The sequence below is a fragment of the Panulirus ornatus genome, chromosome 11 (genome assembly GCF_036320965.1).
Source record: "Panulirus ornatus isolate Po-2019 chromosome 11, ASM3632096v1, whole genome shotgun sequence".
Lineage (NCBI taxonomy): Eukaryota > Metazoa > Arthropoda > Malacostraca > Decapoda > Palinuridae > Panulirus > Panulirus ornatus.
In genome coordinates, this window is record NC_092234.1 from 17,554,348 (window position 1) to 17,580,905 (window position 26,558).

Sequence of the window (26,558 nt, forward strand, 5' to 3'; positions counted from 1 at the left end):
GGAGCCTCTGCAAACACTGTGCTAGAGTTGACCTCTGCCAGTGACCTGTTAAGGGTGAGGCACAAAAGGCTAAGAATTGGCACTGGAGTTCTCTTGTTATGGAGACTCTATTGCTATGGCTATCACCTTGGCCAAAATGTGGTTGGCTTGTCTTGTGCCTTCACTGGACAGTAATGAATATTGTGAGTAAAAGGTTCTCCTCAGCAAGGGTGTATCATTGACAGTGGATGAAAAGGAGTACAGCCTTATTGAGTAACTCCAAAGGAGTCTCTCATGCTCCTGCTACTGACTGTAGTGCAGCCTTGAAGCTGCAGAAGCCCAAGAAAAGGAGTTCTGGATTTATATAATGAAAGGATATAGAATTGAATGTCATGAGTGTCTTAATTTTAGTCTGGATTTTGCTGCTTTGGCTTGTGCCACTAATGAATTGGCGTAACTAGTAATGTTAACTAACTTCATAACATGAATAAATCTCATCTAGAGCTTTACCCATGAAACATTTTGCTGTTGTTTCCCAGCATCTGAAAAATTGAATGCCAAAAGACCCCTTTAGTCCAGTTTGACTTTAATCTATTTATCTTTCTATATCTTGATGCCTGTTCCCTCTGAGAACTACAATCTAGGGGGTGGCCACAGCAAAAGTCTCCACTTATCCCTGTCCTTACATGCCTCCCTTACATACCATCTTTTATAGCCACCATATCCCTGATCATGTAATAATGCATTATTACATTATTACATGACAGCTAGAGACTGAGTGTGAACGAATGGGTCTTCCTAGCGCTACCTCACGCACATGAGGGGGGGAGGGGGTTGTTATTTCATGTGTGGCAGGGTGGCGATGGGAATGAATAAAGGCAGACAGTATGAATTATGTACATGTCTATATATGTATACGTCTGTGTGTGTATATATATGTATACGTTGAGATGTATAGGTATGTATATTTACATGTGTGGACTTTTATGTATATAAATGTGTATGTGGGTGGATTGGGCCATTCTTTCATCTGTTTCCTTGCGCTACCTCGCTAACGGGGGAGACAGCGACAAAGCAAAATACATATAAGTGTTTTGAAGTGGTTTGGGCACATGGAGAGGATGAGTGAGGAAAGATTGACCAAGAGGATATATGTGTCGGAGGTGGAGGGAACAAGGAGAAGAGGGAGACCAAATTGGAGGTGGAAAGATGGAGTGAAAAAGATTTTGTATGATCGGGGCCTGAACATGCAGGAGGGTGAAAGGAGGGCAAGGAATAGAGTGAATTGGAGCGATGTGGTATACCGGGGCTGACGTGCTGTCAGTGGATTGAATCAAGGCATGTGAAGCGTCTGGGGTAAACCATGGAAAGCTGTGTAAGTATGTATATTTGCATGTGTGGACATATGCATATACATGTGTATGGGGGGGGTTGGGCCATTTCTTTCGTCTGTTTCCTTGCGCTACCTCGCAAACGCGGGAGACAGCGACAAAGTAAAAAAAAAATATATATATATATATATATATCCCTGCCACTGACTATATTGGAACCTTGAAGGATGAACCTAGAAAATAATGTAGTTCAGGACATTGAAGAAAATTCCACCTTTGACCATGAAAATTTTAGTTATTTCTCAGCATCTATAAAACTGAACGACATAGGACCCATGATTTGAATTTGATTCTTTTTATACTTATTTGCCATTTTTTGCATTAGTGAGGTGCACCAGGAATAAACATAAAATTGCCTTATTTACTCACGTCCACCCTTTTCTTGTAATGCATAATGCATCAAAACTAGAGCAACAGTTTGATTTTTATGGTTTTTATAAAACTTCACCTGGCTTATAGCATAAAGAATATTCCAACTTTGGCCATAGACATGTTTGATAATGATACCACTTAGAATTGTTTGAAAATGACTCATAACTTGGAAAAGCTGCAACCTTTTGCCTTGAAATGTTTCATAGTTTTTTCAGGCATCTGTAGAATTGATTGACATAATATCCATAACTTGGTTTAATTTGAATGCTACTATTAGGAAGGTTTAACTTATAACATTGCATTGCTCTTAACTTGGAAGAAAATTCTTACTTTATTCATAGAACTGTACTCAGTTGTTCTTTAGCTTCTAAAGAATTAAATTGATACTTTTGTTTCTCACCATGTAAGGTTTGAATAGCTTAAGAACCATAACTATTGTAATCCTATTTTGAAAAAAAATTATCCCCATTCTTATTTCATTCCCAGTAACAGTGCTGTATGTTAGGCTTTAGAGGGGTTCAGGTGTACACCAGTTGTATCGAGTATTCATTTTGGCACAAGCCATACTTGTCAGTAGTATATTGCTTTAGATAAATGTAAAGTATATTTTTTTTTTTTTTTTTTTGCTTTGTCGCTGTCTCCCGCGTTTGCGAGGTAGCGCAAGGAAACAGACGAAAGAAATGGCCCAACCCACCCCCATACACATGTATATACATACGTCCACACACGCAAATATACATACCTACACAGCTTTCCATGGTTTACCCCAGTCGCTTCACATGCCTTGATTCAATCCACTGACAGCACGTCAACCCCGGTATACCACATCGCTCCAATTCACTCTATTCCTTGCCCTCCTTTCACCCTCCTGCATGTTCAGGCCCCGATCACACAAAATCTTTTTCACTCCATCTTTCCACCTCCAATTTGGTCTCCCTCTTCTCCTCGTTCCCTCCACCTCCGACACATATATTCTCTTGGTCAATCTTTCCTCACTCATTCTCTCCATGTGCCCAAACCATTTCAAAACACCCTCTTCTGCTCTCTCAACCACGCTCTTTTTATTTCCACACATCTCTCTTACCCTTACGTTACTTACTCGATCAAACCACCTCACACCACACATTGTCCTCAAACATCTCATTTCCAGCACATCCATCCTCCTGCGCACAACTCTATCCATAGCCCACGCCTCGCAACCATACAACATTGTTGGAACCACTATTCCTTCAAACATACCCATTTTTGCTTTCCGAGATAATGTTCTCGACTTCCACACATTCTTCAAGGCTCCCAGGATTTTCGCCCCCTCCCCCACCCTATGATCCACTTCCGCTTCCATGGTTCCATCTGCTGCCAGATCCACTCCCAGATATCTAAAACACTTCACTTCCTCCAGTTTTTCTCCATTCAAACTCACCTCCCAATTGACTTGACCCTCAACCCTACTGTACCTAATAACCTTGCTCTTATTCACATTTACTCTTAACTTTCTTCTTTCACACACTTTACCAAACTCAGTCACCAGCTTCTGCAGTTTCTCACATGAATCAGCCACCAGCGCTGTATCATCAGCAAACAACAACTGACTCACTTCCCAAGCTCTCTCATCCCCAACAGACTTCATACTTGCCCCTCTTTCCAAAACGCTTGCATTCACCTCCCTAACAACCCCATCCATAAACAAATTAAACAGCCATGGAGACATCACACACCCCTACCACAAACCTACATTCACTGAGAACCAATCACTTTCCTCTCTTCCTACACGTACACATGCCTTAAATCCTCGATAAAAACTTTTCACTGCTTCTAACAACTTGCCTCCCACACCATATATTCTTAATACCTTCCACAGAGCATCTCTATCAACTCTATCATATGCCTTCTCCAGATCCATAAATGCTACATACAAATCCATTTGCTTTTCTAAGTATTTCTCACATACATTCTTCAAAGCAAACACCTGATCCACACATCCTCTACCACTTCTGAAACCACACTGCTCTTCCCCAATCTGATGCTCTGTACATGCCTTCACCCTCTCAATCAATATCCTCCCATATAATTTACCAGGAATACTCAACAAACTTATACCTCTGTAATTTGAGCCCTCACTCTTATCCCCTTTGCCTTTGTACAATGGCACTATGCACGCATTACGCCAATCCTCAGGCACCTCACCATGAGTCATACATACATACATACATACATTAAATAACCTGGTAAAGTATATTTGGTTTTGGATATTATGCTGGAAAAGTGGTTGAATGTAAGAGGCTGGATGTTTTGGACGTGAACTGCTTGAGGATAGTATTTTGTGTGAGTAAGGTTGCTTTTGCAAGAAATAATAGTGTAAGAGAGAGGTCTCGTAGTAAGCTGAGTATATTTAAGAGAGTGAAGAGGGATTGCTGAAATATTTTGGACACTGGGAGAGGATGAGTGAAGAGACTTTTAATGGGATATACATGTCAAGTTAGCAAGGAGGAGGAGGAGACCAAGAAAATGCAAGAATGGATTGACAGAGGTTTTGAGTTATTGGGACCTGAATTTGCAGGAGGGTAAGAAATGTGCATGGGATGGTGTGCATGGAATTGATGTGTTTTACAGGGGAAAACTTGCTGTCTTTGAGCTGATCCTGGGCATATGAAGTGGTTAGGGGAAATCACAGAATGGGCTTACTGTGGATAGGAGTTTCTGTTTTCATTGCATTATACCTGACAGCTAGAGAGAGGATGCAGGCATATGTACCATTTCTACAACTGATCCTGGCACTACTTTGCTACTTGGGAAAGAATGAAGTAGTATAGAAAAGTATGAAGCAGCTTGAAAAATTAGAGGTAATTAGTTGCTTGGGCATTATGAAAGGAGAAATTCAGGAAAAATTGCTGGATAATTAAGGAAGAGTGTATATTAATCCTTTTAATGGTTGCCAGTGTTGCAGGAAATGGTCCTTCTCAACAAAAAGTGGTCTCGTGCCTTGTAGTTTTTAAAAGTATTTTGATTTTCAAAAGAAATAGTGACATTTAAGCCCAGTGCATCATAGACATTTAAACTGTGGCATTATGCTTAGGTTCTTAAGACCTGGCACATTGCTGCCATTTTTAGCCATAGCATACTCCATGACATTAATTCATGCTTCATTTTCACTTTCCTCTTACTTTTTGGAGATTTTCTTTCTCTAATATTATCAAAATAAACAAGAATTTTCCTCTAATTCTCCTATGCCCTATTGTGTGTGTCTTATTATGTCATACTGTACACTGGTGGAAAATGACAGTTATAAGAGAAAGATTATAGTTATAATGAAGATAACTCCTCATCTTCATATATGTCTAGTTGCTATAGTTTCTTGTTATTGTTATTTGAACCTCACAAAATTTCATTTGTCTACACTTGTAGTAGGGCAACGTCCCACCATGGTTCTCTCTGTAACTCAAGTAACTCAGGGTAATCATTGCCATTGGCAACCTGTAAGTCTCATTAAGATGCTGTTCCAGAGTGCTAATGAATTCAAGGAATGATGGGGGAAAATAAGACATGTAGTATGGTGAGGCAGTGTCCTTGACCATTGTGTTTGCCATGATGGCACTTACATGACTTAAAAAATATGGAAAAGGGGGGATTAGAAGTAAGGTTGGAGGATAAATGATGTCAGTGTTGTGATGTGTTTGAGGTTCTGAGTATTGGATGAGATGGCTTAAACCATCCTACAGAGTTGTTGAGGACATTTTATTGGAAGTAGGTAGACAATAATGAACATTTCCTTATTACGAATATGAATCTCTCTTTTTTTTTTTTTTTTTTTTTTTATACTTTGTCGCTGTTTCCCGCGTTTGCGAGGTAGCGCAAGGAAACAGACGAAAGAAATTCCCCAACCCCCCCCATACACATGTACATACACACGTCCACACACACAAATATACATACCTACACAGCTTTCCATGGTTTACCCCGGACGCTTCACATGCCTTGATTCAATCCACTGACAGCACGTCAACCCCTGTATACCACATCGCTCCAATTCACTCTATTCCTTGCCCTCCTTTCACCCTCCTGCATGTTCAGGCCCCGATCACACAAAATCTTTTTCACTCCATCTTTCCACCTCCAATTTGGTCTCCCTCTTCTCCTCGTTCCCTCCACCTCCGACACATATATCCTCTTGGTCAATCTTTCCTCACTCATTCTCTCCATGTGCCCAAACCATTTTAAAACACCCTCTTCTGCTCTCTCAACCACGCTCTTTTTATTTCCACACATCTCTCTTACCCTTACGTTACTTACTCGATCAAACCACCTCACACCACACATTGTCCTCAAACATCTCATTTCCAGCACATCCATCCTCCTGCGCACAACTCTATCCATAGCCCACGCCTCGCAACCATACAACATTGTTGGAACTACTATTCCTTCAAACATACCCATTTTTGCTTTCCGGGATAATGTTCTCGACTTCCACACATTTTTCAAGGCTCCCAAAATTTTCGCCCCCTCCCCCACCCTATGATCCACTTCCGCTTCCATGGTTCCATCCGCTGACAGATCCACTCCCAGATATCTAAAACACTTCACTTCCTCCAGTTTTTCACCATTCAAACTCACCTCCCAATTGACTTGACCCTCAACCCTACTGTACCTAATAACCTTGCTCTTATTCACATTTACTCTTAACTTTCTTCTTCCACACACTTTACCAAACTCCGTCACCAGCTTCTGCAGTTTCTCACATGAATCCGCCACCAGCGCTGTATCATCAGCGAACAACAACTGACTCACTTCCCAAGCTCTCTCATCCCCAACAGACTTCATACTTGCCCCTCTTTCCAAGACTCTTGCATTTACCTCCCTAACAACCCCATCCATAAACAAATTAAACAACCATGGAGACATCACACACCCCTGCCGCAAACCTACATTCACTGAGAACCAATCACTTTCCTCTCTTCCTACACGTACACATGCCTTACATCCTCGATAAAAACTTTTCACTGCTTCTAACAACTTGCCTCCCACACCATATATTCTTAATACCTTCCACAGAGCATCTCTATCAACTCTATCATATGCCTTCTCCAGATCCATAAATGCTACATACAAATCCATTTGCTTTTCTAAGTATTTCTCACATACATTCTTCAAAGCAAACACCTGATCCACACATCCTCTACCACTTCTGAAACCACACTGCTCTTCCCCAATCTGATGCTCTGTACATGCCTTCACCCTTTCAATCAATACCCTCCCATATAATTTACCAGGAATACTCAACAAACTTATACCTCTGTAATTTGAGCACTCACTCTTATCCCCTTTGCCTTTGTACAATGGCACTATGCACGCATTCCGCCAATCCTCAGGCACCTCACCATGAGTCATACATACATTAAATAACCTTACCAACCAGTCAACAATACAGTCACCCCCTTTTTTAATAAATTCCACTGCAATACCATCCAAACCTGCTGCCTTGCCGGCTTTCATCTTCCGCAAAGCTTTTACTACCTCTTCTCTGTTTACCAAATCATTTTCCCTAACCCTCTCACTTTGCACACCACCTCGACCCAAACACCCTATATCTGCTACTCTGTCATCAGACACATTCAACAAACCTTTAAAATACTCATTCCATCTCCTTCTCACATCACCACTACTTGTTATCACCTCCCCATTTACGCCCTTCACTGAAGTTCCCACTTGCTCCCTTGTCCCACGCACCCTATTTACCTCCTTCCAGAACATCTTTTTATTCTCCCTAAAATTTACTGATAGTCTTTCACCCCAACTCTCATTTGCCCTTTTTTTCACCTCTTGCACCTTTCTCTTGACCTCCTGTCTCTTTCTTTTATACTTCTCCCACTCAATTGCATTTTTTCCCTGCAAAAATCGTCCAAATGCCTCTCTCTTCTCTTTCACTAATACTCTTACTTCTTCATCCCACCACTCACTACCCTTTCTAAACAGCCCACCTCCCACTCTTCTCATGCCACAAGCATCCTTTGCACAATCCATCACTGATTCCCTAAATACATCCCATTCCTCCCCCACTCCCCTTACTTCCATTGTTCTCACCTTTTTCCATTCTGTACACAGACTCTCCTGATACTTCTTCACACAGGTCTCCTTCCCAAGCTCACTTACTCTCACCACCTTCTTCACCCCAACATTCACTCTTCTTTTCTGAAAACCCATGCTAATCTTCACCTTAGCCTACACAAGATAATGATCAGACATCCCTCCAGTTGCACCTCTCAGCACATTGACATCCAAAAGTCTCTCTTTCGCACGCCTGTCAATTAACACGTAATCCAATAACGCTCTCTGGCCATCTCTCCTACTTACATAAGTATACTTATGTATATCTCGCTTTTTAAACCAGGTATTCCCAATCATCAGTCCTTTTTCAGCACATAAATCTACAAGCTCTTCACCATTTCCATTTACAACACTGAACACCCCATGCATACCAATTATTCCCTCAACTGCCACATTACTCACCTTTGCATTCAAATCACCCATCACTATAACCCGGTCTCGTGCATCAAAACCGCTAACACACTCATTTAGCTGCTCCCAAAACACTTGCCTCTCATGATCTTTCTTCTCATGCCCAGGTGCATATGCACCAATAATCACCCACCTCTCTCCATCAACTTTCAATTTTACCCATATTAATCGAGAATTTACTTTCTTACATTCTATGACATACTCCCACAACTCCTGTTTCAGGAGTATTGCTACTCCTTCCCTTGCTCTTGTCCTCTCACTAACCCCTGACTTCACTCCCCAGACATTTCCAAACCACTCTTCCCCTTTACCCTTGAGCTTCGTTTCACTCAGAGCCAAAACATCCAGGTTCCTTTCCTCAAACATACTACCTATCTCTCCTTTTTTCACATCTTGGTTACATCCACACACATTTAGGCACCCCACTCTGAGCCTTCGAGGAGGATGAGCACTCCCCGCGTGACTCCTTCTTCTCTCTTATACTTAGTAATTATCTCATATACTTCATTGTTTATAATTTTGTTTGTTTTGCCCGTATACAGCTCAGTTTGACACAGCTTTGGAATACAACAAGGATTTGGAGGCCCAGCTGTCATCCAATGTTATCGAGTTCCTTAATCCTAGTCAAGTCTTAGACCTGTTTGAGAGGGTAAGTATGCTGCTCTTTACTTTCTCATTTGAATTGGAATGTGTTGATTTGATTCTGCTAAACAATCAGAGAATAACTTTCTTTTGATAAAGGGAATTACCCACATACGTAAGCAAAACAGGTGTAGAAAGACTGATAGAAGTAGGTATTGAGGAATACCAAAGGTGATGTTTATGGGTGAAGTTAAGAGTACATGTGCAAGACAGTTGGAGATGTGTAAGCGCAGTATGTGAATGATGTTATGATTGATATACTTGAAGAATATGTCTTGTTGAGACGTGCTTTATAATGGGAAACAGTAACTTATTGCATGTACTAAGATTGTCTTGCACATACTTTTGAATGTTATGTTGTGGCAGGCTGAATTTGTTATTAGATATACAGCTTAGTCATTTTTATCATCCTATAGGTAGAGCTTGTGCTTTCATTTGGAGGAAGTGAAATGTTTTAGATACCTTGGAATGGTCATGCCAGTAAATGAAACTGTGGGTGCTGAAGTGAACCATAGGGGGAGGGAGGGGGCAAAGGTCCAGTGAGCATTGAGAAATGTTTGGAAAGAGAGGTCTCTATCTGGAAAGGTGAAAATAGGCATGTTTGAAGGTATGGTAGCCCCAGCAGGATTACATGGATTTGAGGCAAGGGCTATAGCTAAGAATGTACTGAAGAGACCTTGCTTAGCTTGAGGTTAGAGGAGAACTTGTGATCAAGTCCTTAATTGTCAGGTATGTAATCAAAATCCTTTTAGTTGGTTTGGAAACATATCCAAACTTTTCCTGAAAATTCATGTTCTTCTGGGCTTGGAAGTTCTCTATATTTGAATTCCATTCTAGTCTTACCATGGGTTATCAAGACAAGAGATTCTACAAGAGTATCCTATGAGTATTCATTTTGATGGGGCTTTTGCGATAAAGTTCTTAGGATTTATGTAAGTGTTCTCTTGTTTAATTATTCAAGGTACAGTTGTTTCTCCACAGCTTGTAAATATTATCATATTCCCAATTTTCTTGCAATCATAGGAAATTCTCTTTCTCCTTTTGCACCTCAGTGGCTCATTATGATGTTAAGAGTAGAGTTAGTCACAACATATTTTCTAAACAAGAGAGCTGATCCTCATGGCCATTGAAAATTGGATAAATCACATTGATCATCAGAGATTCTGAGTAAACATCTATTAGTATCTAGGATTCTTTGATGTCTCTCAGTTGGGAATATCTCTGCCTCTACCAAGAGACTCATTTTTGTGAACCTATTTAGCCTGTATGTCAGAAGTCATGATTTGGGGGGGAAGTTGACCTGCATTGTTGGCCTCTTGGAAATTAGAGATTATCAGGGAGTCTTTGGATTTTCCTAACATGTCTATTATTGCCTTCTTAAGGTGTTGAGGGTTGATGTGTTGTGGTCGTAGGGTTACCACTAGCAGGGCAGAAGAAACCTTTTGTGCCAAAATGACTGTTAAGGTAGTGTTCTTATCATACTTGACCATTTAAAAGAAGTTTATTTCCAGCCCTCCTCCTCCATGCTGGCGATGCTCTCACAGCTCTTGAGACAAACTGAATTCATAGATTAATGTAACTTTTGTGTTTTAAAGATCTTTTGGGTGCTGTTCTGAAAGCATTTTTCTAGTTTTGTTTCTCCTCTTCATTCCCCCTCTCACTCAGAAACCTTTATTTAACCATTGATGACAACCATCTGTTTGACATCTACATTCAGAGAATATTAACATACATCTCCAACAACCTGGGAATGATGATGTCATTGGTGATTGGGGATTGTTGATTGGTCAGAAGGTAGACTTGGGCTTATCTACATCACTAACTACCAATTTGGTGGATAACAAAATGAAAAGTATAAACCAAACCTGTTCACTAACTACCAATTTGGTGGTTAACAAAGTGAGAAGTATTAACCAAACCAGTTCGATTATGTAGGGGTTGAAAAGTTTCTAGCACTCTTGAACTTATGAAGAAACTTCAGACTGAAAATAATGTACCCAGTGCATCTATATCAATAGTTCTTTGAACTCTACCACTGGGAGGGCAGATAGTGCTGCCATTATGATCCAGCCTAGTGGTAATAGATTATAAGAAACAAACTGAATTTTATGTCTTACTGCTCTTGAGAATTTAGGAATTACTGCTATAGACAGTTTGGTTATATCTGATTCTTTATCCTTACTACTTTCCCTGAACATGATGAGACCAGAATGTAACATGTTGGTCTCTGAAGCCAAAGACAAATATTCAGACATTATTGGTCACTGGATTGAAGTTGAATTACTATGGATTCCATCTCATATATATAGGTTTTTGTGAACATGACAAAGTTGATGTTTTGGCTAAACTTGCACTTTGTAAAGATGAAGTTAAAAACATCATTGGGTTGTCAATAGGAAGACCCAAAACTGCAGTTAGAAAGGAGCTAACAGACCTCTTTGAAGCAAGTAGACGAGTTCAGATAAGCACAGATTGAAACGTTTTTCACTACAGTTAAATGTGTAATGTAAAACATGTATATGGAGAAAGTAATAAGATCAGCAAATTACAAGATGTAGTAATTGGTAGACTAAGGTTAGGCTATAAGTATTATTGGTGCTTTGGCCTACCTGATGTTAATAATGTAAATTGTAAATTTAGTGGTCAAAGATTTGGAACCGTATATCATAGAGTGTGAAAAATAAAGCCTTTTTGGGATAGATCTAAACAAATCATGCAAGAAATGTCACTAAACCTTGTTAATAACAATTGATAACAAGAAAAGTTTACATTCTTCAAAACATACTTTATCCAAATGTTTGATGAAACTGATTTTTAGAAGATTAAGTATTCTGTACTTTATTTGTTTTAGCTCATTCAAACTGAAATTTTTTGGGTCAAAATGCATATAAGTTTGTGGAAATGGATGATAGTGACTGTATCCTCCCAACATTTCACACACCCATCGTTCATCTACCTTTGTTGTGCATGAATGTGATGAAGTTATAGTATGATAGACATATGAAGTTATAAGTTGTTTTTGTTATTGATCATGTTCTGCCATCATTTCAGATACCTCTTGCTGATCTGCCTTTGTTATGCATGGACCAGCAATTTTCACATCCAAAAGATCTAGTTCTCACACGGCTTCTTGTCCCACCAAATTGCATTCGTCCTTCTGTGATATCAGAGCTCAAATCTGGCACGTGAGTAAAATGTATTTTTCATTAACAAGATTAGGGAGCTTTATGTTGCAACTAAAGCATTTTATTTGTTGCATACAAAATGAGAGTGAAGTTCATTCTTTTTGTTATCTTTCTCCATTACTTGCATTGATTATGTTTATTTGAGATGCACTGCACCTTTTAGCTCATTTAATGTGTTCACATTTCTCCTCCATAGACACTTGTTGAAATGGTTTGGACATATAGAGAGAATGAGCGAGGATAGGTCAATAAAGAGGGTTTGTGTGTCAGAGTTGGAGGGAACAAGAAGCGGGAAACTGAATTGGAGGTGGAAGGGTGGTGTGAAAAGAATTTTGAGCAATTGGGGCCTGAACAGACAGGAGGGCAAGAGGTATGTAAAGGAATAGAGTGAATTGGAATGATGTGGTATACCAGAGTCGACTTACTGTCAGTGGACTGAACCAGGGCTTGTGAAACGTCTGGGGTAAACTATGGAAATGTCTGTGGGGCGTGGATGTAGATAGGGAGCAGTGGTTTCGGTGCATTACAAATGACATCTAGAGACTGAATGTGAACGAATGTGGCCTTTTTTTGTCTGTTTTCCGGGCCCTACCTCACTGAAGCAGGGGGTAACAATGCTGTTTCATGTGGGTTGGAGTAGGGCCAGGAATGGATGAAGGCAAGCAAGAGGGTGTTTTGAAATGGTTTGGTCACATGGAGAGAATATGTGAGGAAAGATCGACAAAGAGGATATATGTGTCAGAGGTGGAGGGAACGAGGAGAAGTGGGAGACCAAATTGGAGGTAGAAAGATGGAGTGAAAAATATTGTGAGCGATCGGGGTGTACTAGGAAAAGACAGCAAAGGCCACATTCATTCACATTCAGTCTTTAGCTGTCATATATAATGCACCGAAACCACGGCTCCCTTTCCACATCCAGGCCCCACAAAACTTTCATGGTTTACCCCAAACGCTTCACATGCCCTGATTCAATCCATTGACAGCACATCAAGCCCAGTATACCACATCGTTCCAGTTCACTCTAATCCTTGCACGCCTTTCACCCTCCTGCATGTTCAGGCCCTGATCACTCAAAATCTTCTTCACTCCATCATTCCACCTCCAATTCGGTCTCCCACTTCTCCTCATTCCGTTCACCTCTGACACATATATCGTCTTTGTCAATCTTTCCTCACTCATTCTCTTCATGTGACCATACCATTTCAATACACCCTCCTCTGCTCTCTCAACCACACTCTCTTTATTACCACACATCTCTCTTACCCTTTCATTACTTACTCGATCAAACCACCTCACACCACATTTTGTCCTCAAACATCTCATTTTCTGATACATCCACCCTCCTCCTCACAATCCTATCTACAGTCCCACGCCTCACAACCATATAACATTGTTGGAACCACGATTCCTTCAAATATACCCATTTTTGCTTTCCGAGATAATGTTCTCGCCTTCCACACATTCTTCAACTTTCCCCGAACCTTCGCCCCCTCCCCCACCCTGTGACTCACATCCACTGCCAAATCCACTCCCAGATATTTAAAGCACTTCACTTCCTCCAGTTTTTCTCCGTTCAAACTTACCTCCCAATTGACTTGTCCCTCAACCCTACTGTACCTAATAAACTTGCTCTTATTCACATTTATTCTCAGCTTTCTTGTTACACACACTTTACTAAACTCAGTCACCAGCTTCTGCAATTTCTCACCCAAAATCAGCCACCAGTGCCGTATCATCAGTGAACAACAACTGACTCACTTCCCAAGCCCTCTCATCCACAACAGACTGCATACTTGCTCCTTTCTCCAAAACTCTTGCATTTACCTCACTAACAACCCATCCATAAACAAATTAAACAACCATGGAGACATCACGCACCCCTGCCGCAAACAAATATTCACTGAGAACAAATCACTTTCCTCTTCTTACTCGTGCACATGCCTTACATCCTCGATAAAAACTTTTCACTGCTTCTAGCAACTTGTCTCCCACACCATATACTCTTAGCCTCCCACACCATATACTCTTAATACCTTCCACAGAGCATGTGTATCAACTCTATCATATGCCTTCTCCAGGTTCATAAATGCTACTTACATCCATTTGTTTTTCTAAGTATTTCTCACATACATTCTTCAAAGCAAACAACTGATCCACACATCCTCCACCACTTCTGAAACCACACTGCTCTTCCTCAGTCTGATGCTCTGTGCATGCCTTCACCCTCTCAATCAGTAACCTCCCATATAATTTCTCGAGAATACTCAACAGACGTATACCTCTGTAATTTGAACACTCACCTTTATCCCCTTTGCCTTTGTACAGTGGCACTATGCATGCATTCCACCAATCCTCAGGCACTTCACCATGAGCCATACATATATTGAATATCCTCACCAACCAGTCAACAAAAGAGTCACTCCCTTTTTTAATAGATTCCACTGCATAATAATATTCAATCAGTATAATATTCTATCCCTGGGGATAGGGGAGAAAGAATACTTTCCATATATTCCCTGCATGTTGTGGAAGGCGCCTGAAAAGGGAGGAAGCGGTAGGCTGGAAATCCTCCTCGCTTGTTTTGAATTTTCCAAAAGAATGAACGGAGAAGGGGGCCAAGTGAGGATTTCCCTCAAAGGCTCAATCCTCTGTTCTTAACACTACCTCGCTGATGTGGGAAATGGCGAATAGTATGAAAAGAAAAAAAAAGATATAGAGATAGATATGTTCGCCATTTCCCACAGAGTGATATAACGTCAAGAAGATTATATAGCCTGAGATGGAAACATCCTCTCCTGGCTCCTTGCTCTGTACTTTCTTTTGGAAAGTAATACAGTAGCCAGGTACCCATTTCATTGACCAACCCCTAGGGATGGATGAACAGCTGGGTTGACTGTTGTCTGATGACTGCCAAAACCAGGATTTGAACCTATTCTCTTGATGCGCTTGAAATATGAGTTGTGTGAGTTCAATGTTATCAAGTGCTGTGTGTGAAAAGGAGATTTTGTATGTTTGATAGACAGAATGCCAGCAGTCCACATATGGGTGAGACAGAATGATAAAACAGCTAGCTGGGTCAGAGAGTACAAATGGACAGCTACTGAAATACTGACTCACAATACAGCCATCATCAACCCACCAATACCCAAGCAGGACGGTGGCTGCCCACTGACTACCAGCTACTGCCTACCTTTTTATTATAATCTCATTATCTCAGAACTCTTGTTTATTTTGTCATTCATCACTTGAAGGTCCAGTGGACAAATTTTGCCCTTTCTCAACTCATTTAATGATTTTTGTCAGTAATTTCAACTTAACTGCAAGCTCTCAGCTTATACTGTAATAGGTTTTCATCATTTGGCATTATTTGCTTAAATCTCACTAGAGAGTGCTTTAGTCCTTTTGTTATATGTCTTGAGTCATATCATATTTACCTTTCAGAAATGAAGATGACATCACTGTCATGTTAACTGAAATAATCTTTTTGAACAACTTGATTAACAAACGGAGCTCAGGAAAGGTTCAGAGCATTCAGGATTCTTGGGAGCATCTGCAGCTTCATGTAGCCTTCATCATGAATTCTGAAATTTCAGTGCCACATGATTTAAGTATGGTAAGTGAAGTTATCAAGTGATTTAAGTAGTTATTTACTGTCCAAATGTAATATAGCACAGGGAAAAAATAGTAGATATAATTCTTGTGTTTTGTTTTGGTGTTTGAAACTTTTATATACTCATTTTTTCATTAAACAATCATATGATTTGAATGTTATTTCCATATATTCTTTTAAATGTAAAGAATGCTCATCTTCGTAACCATAGAAGTCAGATGAATGAAAGATCTACTATTAATTTTTTTATTAACTTTAAGGTTATTAACTGTGTTCTCTTATCTTTCCTGAAATTCATTTAATTAATGAATATGTCACTTGGGATATTGTCCTTTCTCTGGAAAAACTTATGTCACATATGTTTCATAAAGGTGGTCATATGATTACAGAAATGAATATGCATACACAAGTCATTTCTGTACTATTTGGAGTGCAGCCTTGGAGCTAAAGGAGCCCCTTAGGATGGGTATTGAGGTTATCATTTGTGCCTAGCACTACCTCACTGCACTGGAAATATGTATAAGTAGTGAAAATTATATAAGTGATAGAGTGAGGAGAGGCTGACTTGAGAGGGTAGATTATCAGAAGTGGAGATTATTAGGAGAAAGGGGAAACCAAATTGAAGATGGAAGGTTGGAGTGAAAGATGTTTTAAGGGACTGGGACCTAAACATGCTCTGAGATAGAGTAGGTTTGAGTGATGTGGTATACACAGTGCAGTGAACTGCTGGTGGGCTGAACCAGGACTCATGAAGTAGTTTGGGGAAACACATGAAGGTTTGTGGAGCTTGGCTGTGGATAGGGGGCTCTGTTTTCAGTGCATTATATGTGACAGCTAAAGAGTGTATACGAGTTAATGAGGCCATTTCCTCATCTGTTCCTGTTGCTTCATCACTAAAGCAGAAAATAGTGAGCAAATTTGAAAAACAGTCGTATACATATGCATATATTTATTGTACTTTGCCATTTCCACAAGGAGCAGAAAAGTATAGCTTTGTTTTGTGTTTTTTGGAGTTTTAATGTACATTTCATATAAAAAGGTGATTACTGTGAGCACCAGTTGATTAGATTTCTCCATTATAGGTTTCTGTAGTGTATTATTTTCTCACAGGCCATAGGCAGTTTGTATCTGAGATTTGCATGTAGTCCTATTAGAAACATATGGCATATTTTGAAATTTTCCTCTTTTTTTTTTACAGGCAAGAAAGTCTACCAGAGGCTTTGTCCAAAGGTTGAAGGGTAAACAAGGCCGTTTTAGAGGAAATCTTTCTGGGAAAAGAGTAGATTTCTCCAGTCGAACTGTGATATCACCAGATCCTAATTTAAGAATTAATGAGGTAAGAAAAGTTTTATCGAGGGTTCCTACTATACTGTTGATTAGCAAAGTATATTTTTCTAATAAGAGATTATAACTTCAGCTTAGTGTTTTTTAGATGTTTCTTCTCACTCCCTAATCATAAACAGCTAGATTTCATCAGACCCATGCACCTTTCATAGTTTAAGATATCTCATTGGCATTTAGATAACATGTTAAAATGGAGATTTTATGATGTCCACATATCATGTATGGTTTAAGATCTTCCAGCAGCTAGTGTCATGTTAACGTATGATCACACACAGTGTATATAGTAGTATCCTTCAGTAGCCCACTTGCCTCATGTTAACAGAGGTTTCATCAGGTTCATATTCCTTTTTATTTTATTTATTTATTTATTTTGCTTTGTCGCTGTCTCCCACGTTTGCGAGGTAGCGCAAGGAAACAGACGAGAGAAATGGCCCAACCCACCCCCATACACATGTATATACATACACATCCCCACACGCAAATATACATACCCATACATCTCAATGTACACATATATATACACACACAGACATATACATATATACACATGCACACAATTCACACTGTCGGCCTTTATTCATTCCCATCGCCACCTTGCCACACATGGAATAACATCCCCCTCCCCCCTCATGTGTGCGAGGTAGCGCTAGGAAAAGACAACAAAGGCCCCATTCGTTCACACTCAGTCTCTAGCTGTCATGCAATAATGCCTGACACCACAGCTCCCTTTCCACATCCAGGTCCCACAGAACTTTCCATGGTTTACCCCAGACGCTTCACATGCCCTGATTCACTCCATTGACAGCACGTCGACCCCGGTATACCACATCGATCCAATTCACTCAATTCCTTGCCCGCCTTTCACCCTCCTGCATGTTCAGGCCCCAATCACTCAAAATCTTTTTCACTCCATCTTTCCACCTCCAATTTGGTCTCCCACTTCTCGTTCCCTCCACCTCTGACACATATATCCTCTTGGTTAATCTTTCCTCACTCATTCTCTCCATGTGACCAAACCATTTCAAAACACCCTCTTCTGCTCTCTCAACATATTCCTTTTATATATTCCTTTTATGCTTTAAAATTCTTCAGCAGAAATATATATCATGATGACAGAGATTTTATCAAGTCTGTTAACCTTGTATGGTATTATTTTATTTAGTAGACTATTTATATCATTTTAACTTTGTGGATTTTTTCAGGTTCATGCATCTTGTATGGTTTATTATCCTTCAATAGCCCATTTATGTCATGTTAACAGAAAGGTTTCATATGTTCCATGCATCTTGTATGGTTTATTATCCTTTAGTAACCCATTTCTGTTGTGTTAACAGAGAGATTTCATGTGGTCCATGCACCTTATATAGTTTGATGTCCTTCGGTAGCCCACACATATGTTAACTGAGGTTCTGTTTGGTCTTTATATCTCTCATTACCCCATTTAGATATTGTTGACAGAGAGATTTCATCAGTTTGATACACTTGTATGGTTTGATATCCTTCAGTAGCTCATTTATATCATTTTAACAGATTTTATTAGGTCCATGCTGTTGTATTACATTCAGCTTCTTGGGTATTATGCATATTTCGAACTAACGAAAGTAAGTCATAGGATGGGGCAAAGGTTCTGGGAGTGCTGAAGAAAGTGTGGAATGAGAGGACTTTGTCTCGAAGGGCAAAAATGGGTATGTTTAAAGGAATATTATATAGTTGCGAGGTATGGACTATAGATTGGGTTATGCAGAGGATAGTGGATGTGTTGGAAATGAAATGTTTGAGGACAATATGTGGTGTGAGATGGTTTGATCTTGTTCTCCATGTTCCTTCCACTTCTGACACATATATCCTCTTTGTCAACCTTTCCTTACTCATATTCATAATATGTCCAGATTATTTCAACACACCCTCTTCAACTCTCTCAACTACACTCATTTTATTTTTATGCATCTCTCCTACCCTTTCTTTACTTACTTGATTAAACCACCTCATGCCACATACTGGCCTCAAACGATTTGGTATACTGGAGTCAGTGTGCAGTCACTTGACTGAATCAGGGCATGTGAAACATCTGGGGTAAACCACAGAAAGACCTGTGGAGCTGTGGTTTGATGCATTACACATGACAACTAGAGAATGAGTGTAAGTGGATGTGGCCTTTCTTTGTCTGTTTCCTGGTGCTGCCTTAGTGATGCAGGGAATGACTGAGAGGAGAATGTGTATGTTATCTTTTTTCTTCATGCTTTGTGCTGTTTCCTGTGGGCCGGGTTGCCTTCAAGAATGCATGAAGGTGAGCAAGTATGAATATATACATGTGTTTGTATGTGCATGTAACCACAAGAAAAATGAAACATTTGAAGTTCCCAAGTGCACTTTTGTGTAATTATCACATTGTCAGGGGATACAAGAATGAGCTAGAAGACGTAGAACATTCAATTGACATACAAGAAAGAGACGTAGCTAAGACGCCATTGGTAAACAGGCATTATGGCATGGGTGGTGTTCAGTTGGTGATGTTCAGCTCTGGCATCATGCCTATCATAAAATTTTTATGTGGACAGGAAAGGGAACTGTTCACAAATTTTGCCTATGACGAAGCTATCCAGTTTGTATAGACTTTCACTAATATTGATGTTACAATTCTTTGTGTATTTGATGATAGAAGATTCAGTGATATTTCTCGTGGTAAAGGAGTTACAGTTAGTAACTGAATTAACATTACTCCACTCATTGCAATAGTGATGATTTTTAACATGAGTTAACAAGGCATTTGATTCTTGTCCTGTTCTTATACTATATTTATATTGCTTCAGTCTGACATAAAGATCTTTACCAGTCTGCCTATCTTAAAACATATTACAGTTTTAAAAGGTGTTCTGTAAACACAGTATGCAGAATTTTCTGGCAAGTTTTTTTTATTATAATATTCGTTGTAGTATTGTTATTGATGAAGGCTACATTTACATTAAAATATTTAAGCAACCTGTTTAATTTTCTTAAAGAATGAACAGAGAAGAGAGCCAAGTGAGGATTTTTCCCTCTAAGGCTCAGTCATCTGTTCTTGACACTACCTTGCTGACACAGGAAATGGTGAATGTGTATGAAAAAATATATATGTTTCCTAGCATTGCCTTGCTGATGCAGGAGGTTGGGTACAGGTGTGGGGTAGGAGAAGAGAATGCATATGTTATCTTCTTTCCTTTCCTTGATGCATTTGTGCTGTTTCCTCTGAGGTGGGGCTGTGTCAAGAGTGGGTGTGAGCAAACAAGTATGGATATGTACATGTGTACATATGTATTCTTTTATTTTTTTATATTCATTATACATAATTGCTGTTTCCCGTGTCAGTAAGGTAGTGCCAGGAAACAGACAAAGAATGGCCCATCCACTCATGTACACATATATATACATAAATGCCCATACACGCACATATACATACATATGCATATCAACATATACATACATATGCATACACATACACAGACATATCCATATATACACATGTACATATTCATACTTGCTTGCCTTCATCCATCCTTTGCGCTACCCCACCCCACAGGAAAAAGCATCACTACCCCCTGCTTCAGTGAGGTAGCCCCAGGAAAACATACAAAAATAGGCCACATTTGCTCACACTCAGTCTCTAGCTGTCATGTGTAATGCACCGAAACCACAGCTTCCTGTTCACACCCATTCCCCACAGACCTTTGCATAGTTTACCCCAGACATTTCACATGCCCTGGTTTACTCCATTGACAGCACATTGACCCCGTATATCTTAATAATCATAGAATATATATACATACTTTTATCATACATATTCGCCTCATGCTTTAGTGAGGTAGTGCCAGGAACAGATGAAGAAAGGCCATGTTCGCTTATCCTTTATCTGGCTGTCATGTGTAATGCACAATCCAGAGCTCCCAATCCACAACCACAGACCTTTCCGTGGTATTCCCTGGATGCTTCACATGCCCTGTATATATACATTTTTATTTGTTTGTTTTCTGTAATTGTTTGCCATTTTCTGTGTTAGCAAGGTAGTACCAAGAAAGCCCTCATTTGTTCACATCCATTCCTTTACTGTTATGTGTAATGCACCTAAATCACAGTCATGCCTCACTGATCTTTCCATGGTTTCTTCTTGCTGCTTAACTTGCCCTATTTCAGTCCACTGATAGCATGTCAACTCCAGTTTGGTTTAGTCTTTGCTTGCCTTTCAACCTCTTGCATGTCCTGACTCTGAACACTCAAAATATTTTTCATCCATCCTTCCAAATTTTTTATGAACCTCCCTTTTGAGGTAGTGGGAGATTGCTGGGGTAATTAGACAAATTATATTTCCCTTAGATTAGAAACAATCTGTGACATCAACATAATTCTCCTGACCCAGGTTGGTGTTCCAATAGAAGTGGCAAAACAGCTAACATACCCAGAGAAAATTACAACACACAATATTAACCTCATGAGGCAGCTGGTGAAGAATGGTCCGGATGTTCATCCTGGGGCTCTGTTTGTTGAGCCAAGGTCCACCCCTGGAATCAAGAAGTCCTTGAGATATGTTCACAGAGAAAGAATGGCCACTGAACTGAGACAAGGAGATATTGTGGAGAGGTGAGGACTAAACACCTACCTGATAATATTGTCTTTGATTTTCATGATCTTCAAAATAGTACAACCTTTGAATATTATGTTAGGGAGAGATTTGAAAGAAAGGAAATTCACAGAAGCTCAAGGAAGAGTAGTAAAGGGCAAAAAAAAAAAAAAAAAAGACTTTAAAGACAGTAAGGCATGTACAAGTATACAAATTCTACATGCCATGCTGATGTGCATCTGACTTATATCCATTTCAAGATCCAACTGGTTGGTCAGAATGGAACTTGGACATATGTCTGGGATGGGTTGCAGTTCTCTTGGTATTTCTAAGTTATTTAAGTATAAGAAATCCTCCTGCATTGTAGAATGATAATTTGATCTTGTTTTGCAAGCAAATCTTATAAAATGAATGTTTTTGATGTTGTGCCTTAATGAAAGAGGCATTTTCTGAAACAGAGTGTGATATTTTTTGAAATAGAAAATCTTTTGTCTGTACCCAAATTCCACAGTTAAAGATATTTTACTTGTAGATTTGGTATGCTAACAAAGGCTTGATTTTAGCCTTTCCAGGATGTTTTTCTGTTAACTTTCATTTGGTCATTGTTTTCAGAAGACAGGGCTAGATGAAATTGAAAAGAAATTTGCACTTCAGAACAAAGTTGACATGAGAATTTATTTCTCTTCCAGACATTTGATGGATGGAGACATTGTGCTTTACAACCGTCAGCCTTCATTACATAAGATGAGCATCATGTCACATCGAGTGCGCGTCTTGCCATGGAGAACTTTCAGGTTTAATGAGTGTGTTTGTACTCCATACAATGCTGATTTTGATGGCGATGAGATGAATCTACATGTGCCACAGACAGAGGAGGCACGAGCTGAAGCCCTTACACTTATGGGGGTTAGTTTTTGATTTGCTGAAGAGCAGCAGCAGCTATAGCTTGGGACGGCACACCTAATTATTATCAGACAAGTTTACTAATTGATTTTGTGATCTGACTCTGTCATTTTGTATTTAATGTTATAACTTTAAAGGTGTTTTGTGGTTTAAAACATACATATTTTTGTCTCTTTACAGTATGTAAAACTGCTTTGAAAAAATATGGAACTGGTTAAAGATTTAATGATTTTAACATATTTCATCTCATGTTCTCATTGCATCCATTGTAGCTGGTAAACTGTAATGAGAGGTCACTGTTTTTACGGGCATTGAAGGGTATGTTTGACATTATAGTAGTCCCATCAGTACAATATGGATGTGAGGCTTGAACCATTGACAAAAAATGTACGGAAGATGGTGGATGTGATGAGAATGAAGTGTTTGATGACAATATTGGTGTGAGGAGGGTTGATTGAATAAGAAATTACAAGGTATTGTAGTAAGTGGGTCATGCATGTATGAGAGAACTGAAGGGGATTTACTAAAATGGTTTAGACTTATGGAGAGGATAACTAAGAGGGTATACATAAATGAAGTGGAAGAAACCATGGAGGAGGTTGAAGAATGAAGTTCTAGATGTTTTAAAGGACTGGGGGCCTGAACAGGTAGGAGGATGTGAGGCATGCAAGGGATAAAGCAAATTGGAATGATGTAGTATACAGGGGATGACAAGCTGTCAGTGTTTTGAACCAGGACATATGAAACAATCAGGAGGGAACCATTGAAAGGTTTGTGGGGCCAGATTATGTATAGGGGGATCTGGTTTCAATGCATAATACATGATAGTTAGGTGGACTGTTTAAAAGCTATGCAGTGTATAGAGAAGATATTTATGGGTAAGGAAGAAATTTCTTGTTAATGAAGCATACATCAGCAGTTATGGGTAATAAATTGATTTGTTTAAGGCTAAAGTAGGGAGTAAACAGTAAATATTTTTTCAACCTTAGTTTTTCATGTTTTGTAGGTTATCAATATAGAGAAGCTGTAAGCTGTAGGTTGGTAATAGTTGGTAGACAGCCAATGACTTGGGATGTATAGTACCAGTACTACCCCCTGGGTGTCAGAAGGGTTATTGACAGCATAGTAGTGAGCCAGCACTTCATTTGTTGTTCTTTCTGCCTCACCCACACACTGCTGGCATTCTGTCGACAAACTTTGTCACACATAATGCTTGACAACACTTACCTCAAACAGCTCATTCTTCATAACTACATTTTCTTGTGATGAGTGCTTTGTGCTCGCCTTGCCTTATGGCAAAATGTTAGGAGCATTAGTTAGAAGTAATAGGTGGGAACATTTAGATAGGACTATTTGGTAGAAACATTAGGTAGAAGTAGTTGGTTGGAACATTTGGTAGGAGCATTAGGTACATGTAGTTAGTAGGAATGTTAGGTTAGAGCTGCTGCAAACACTGTGCTGTACTTGCCCTCAGCTAGTGGACTATTAAGGGTGAGGCACTAAAGGCTAAGAAGTGGCACTGGAGGTCACTAGTTATGGAGACTCTGTTGCCACGGCCACCCCTTTAAGGGAGTTTGAGAGGGGAACAGGCATCAGAGATATAGATAAATGGATAGATAGATACATGCTACAGCAAACAGTTTGTAAGTAACTTTATGGGCCCCTTCACTCCCATATCGAAGTTTTGTTATTATGCCAAATATTTCTGAAATCTAGTGTATTATGCTGTTGCTTTTACTGTTTCATGACAAAATATTTACTGAATACAAAGAATTTTTTCGCAAAGGAAAGCAAAACAATGAATATCACTTGGATCTTTTTCCAGAAACTGATAAACATTTCCTGGATTTTTTTCAATTGAACTTTGAAAGTGCCATTAAACATGTCACTAAAGAGACTGCTTAGTGCAAAACCAGAATCAGATTTGTCTGTTCTTACCTTACCCTAGGACTTATGTGTTGATAATGGGCAATTGATACTAGGTTAGTTAGAGGGCTTCATTGGCAGCAGGTTAATGATCATTTGATTACACTCACTAAGCAAGACTTGAAGCTTGAGTTGGATGAAATAAAGGCATTCTTTGTATAGTATAAGCTTGCATTGCTTCCTTGGAGTAACACAGTTAATTGTAAGAAAGAAAACATGCTGAAAAGCTTTTCCCTCTTCATTTTAAACCAGTTTATTGGCTCCATCCCATTCTGTATGATAATTAGAAAATTCTCATGGAATTGTTATCCTGTTGTAGTGGAGGAGTTTTAATGTGTATCCCAGCATCAGGTAGCAAGTTCCTCACTAAAGGCCCTGAGTGAGAAGTGTATAGGCACCATCAACCAATCACCTGTGATATTACAGGACAGCCACTTATTTCCTGAAAACAGTGTGCTTACTTATGGTGTTTATGGCCAAATGGGGCCCTATGCATTTGATCCTCACCATCCAAATGGGAATAAGGTAAATAAAAAGTTAAGGAAATTATAGGCTTCATGTAGTGATCACTACTTTTGCTTTTGTTTCAAAGGTTTTAGGTACTTTAAGGAGTGTGTTTAAAGAGAGGATGCTATCTCTGAGGACAAAGATGAGCATGCATGTTGTTACAGTAGTCCTAAAGATGCTGTATGGTTGCAAGTCTTGGGCCTCAAATGCAGAATAATGAAATGCCTGAGGACAATATTTAGTTTGAAGAGGGTCAATTTTAGAGGAAATGACCATATGAGAGAGAGCTGGGGTCACAGTATATGTATAGATTGCAACCATCATAATGTGTATGGGAGTAATTAGAACAAATATTTTCCACATGCATCGGGTGTTGTAAGAGACCTCTGTAGGCTACTCATGGTATGATATGTCAGATGGATATTTATATGGATGGCAAAAGTAGAACAGTAATTGATGTCAGCTGCTTCTCCCATTTGGGGCATAAGTTGAAGGTAACTTTCATTTTAGGGTTAATTCATCATAGCATCATTTAGCCTTGTGATTGTTTTTCCACTTCCTATATGATTATATAACTGAAATTTAGTCTGTTCTTTTAGGTAACATCTAACTTGGTAACTCCAAGACATGGAGCCCTCATCATTGGTGCAACTCAGGATTTCCTTACTGGGTCATATCTTCTTACTCAGAGGGATCAGTTTTTTGACAAGGAACACACCTGTTCGTTGATAACATCCATCCTTGCTGGAAAGGAAGCTGTGTACCATGTTGACCTTCCCCCACCAGCCATAATGAAGGTGAACTAGGCATATTCAATTATTGTTTTAAGAGTTTTTATGAAATGAAATGATTATCTGATACTCAATGGTAATTTGATTTATAAAGTTGTTCTTAGATCCAAAGCTCTTGAATAGATAGATATTCATTTTAGTATTTGAAATGGATAGGTTTGCGGTTGAATTTCTCAAGAAATGGGGATGGTAGTGTTCTTGATTGGTTAGATAGGATTTTCACTGTAAGTGATCTAGGTGAGATGCTTAATGATTGGCAGAAAGCATGCATGGTGCCATTTTATAAAGGCAAGGTGTACAAAAGTGAATGTCTGAATTACACTTTCACATCTGTATTTTGAACATCACCCTTCCCTGCAATACTACAAAAACTGGTTCACCATATCTCAAGATCCTTCATGCCCACAATGTAACTAAAACAATGAAGACACTAAACACTTACTGATCAGTGTACCCTTCACCTGCCCCACATAACATGCAAAGAGCATCAGTGCACTTAATGATCTGTGGTCCTTCCCATTGGACAAAGCCAGCTTCCAAAGTGTTGTGGGGCATCATAAAAGGAAGAAGCTTCCGGGGTAGGTAGGTAAATATGTATTCCTGGCTCTACCTTGCTTAAGCAGGGGATGGGTATGACGATGATGTTTTCTGTAGGGTAGGATAGCACCAGAATGGATGAAGACAAGCTAGTATGAAAATATACATATGTATATATTCCTATGAGTCCACAGGGAAAATGAAACATGATACATTCCTAAGTGCACTTCCATGTAATAATCACAAAGGAAGGAAGAGAGAAGGGGGCCA

The 26,558-nt window shown here is 39.4% G+C and overlaps 1 protein-coding gene across 2 annotated transcripts in view; it reads left to right on the forward strand.

Moving 5' to 3' along the window:
* Polr3A (RNA polymerase III subunit A) overlaps positions 1 to 26,558 on the forward strand; it is a 140,187-nt gene that overhangs the window by 78,976 nt on the left and 34,653 nt on the right. For both annotated transcript variants that reach the window (XM_071666698.1, XM_071666697.1), the window contains exons 5-11: positions 8,795 to 8,901; positions 11,946 to 12,079; positions 15,521 to 15,692; positions 16,888 to 17,025; positions 21,424 to 21,644; positions 22,314 to 22,530; positions 25,560 to 25,757. In XM_071666698.1, the coding sequence (XP_071522799.1) occupies positions 8,795 to 8,901; positions 11,946 to 12,079; positions 15,521 to 15,692; positions 16,888 to 17,025; positions 21,424 to 21,644; positions 22,314 to 22,530; positions 25,560 to 25,757 (1,187 nt within the window). The remainder of the gene's footprint in view (positions 1 to 8,794; positions 8,902 to 11,945; positions 12,080 to 15,520; positions 15,693 to 16,887; positions 17,026 to 21,423; positions 21,645 to 22,313; positions 22,531 to 25,559; positions 25,758 to 26,558) is intronic.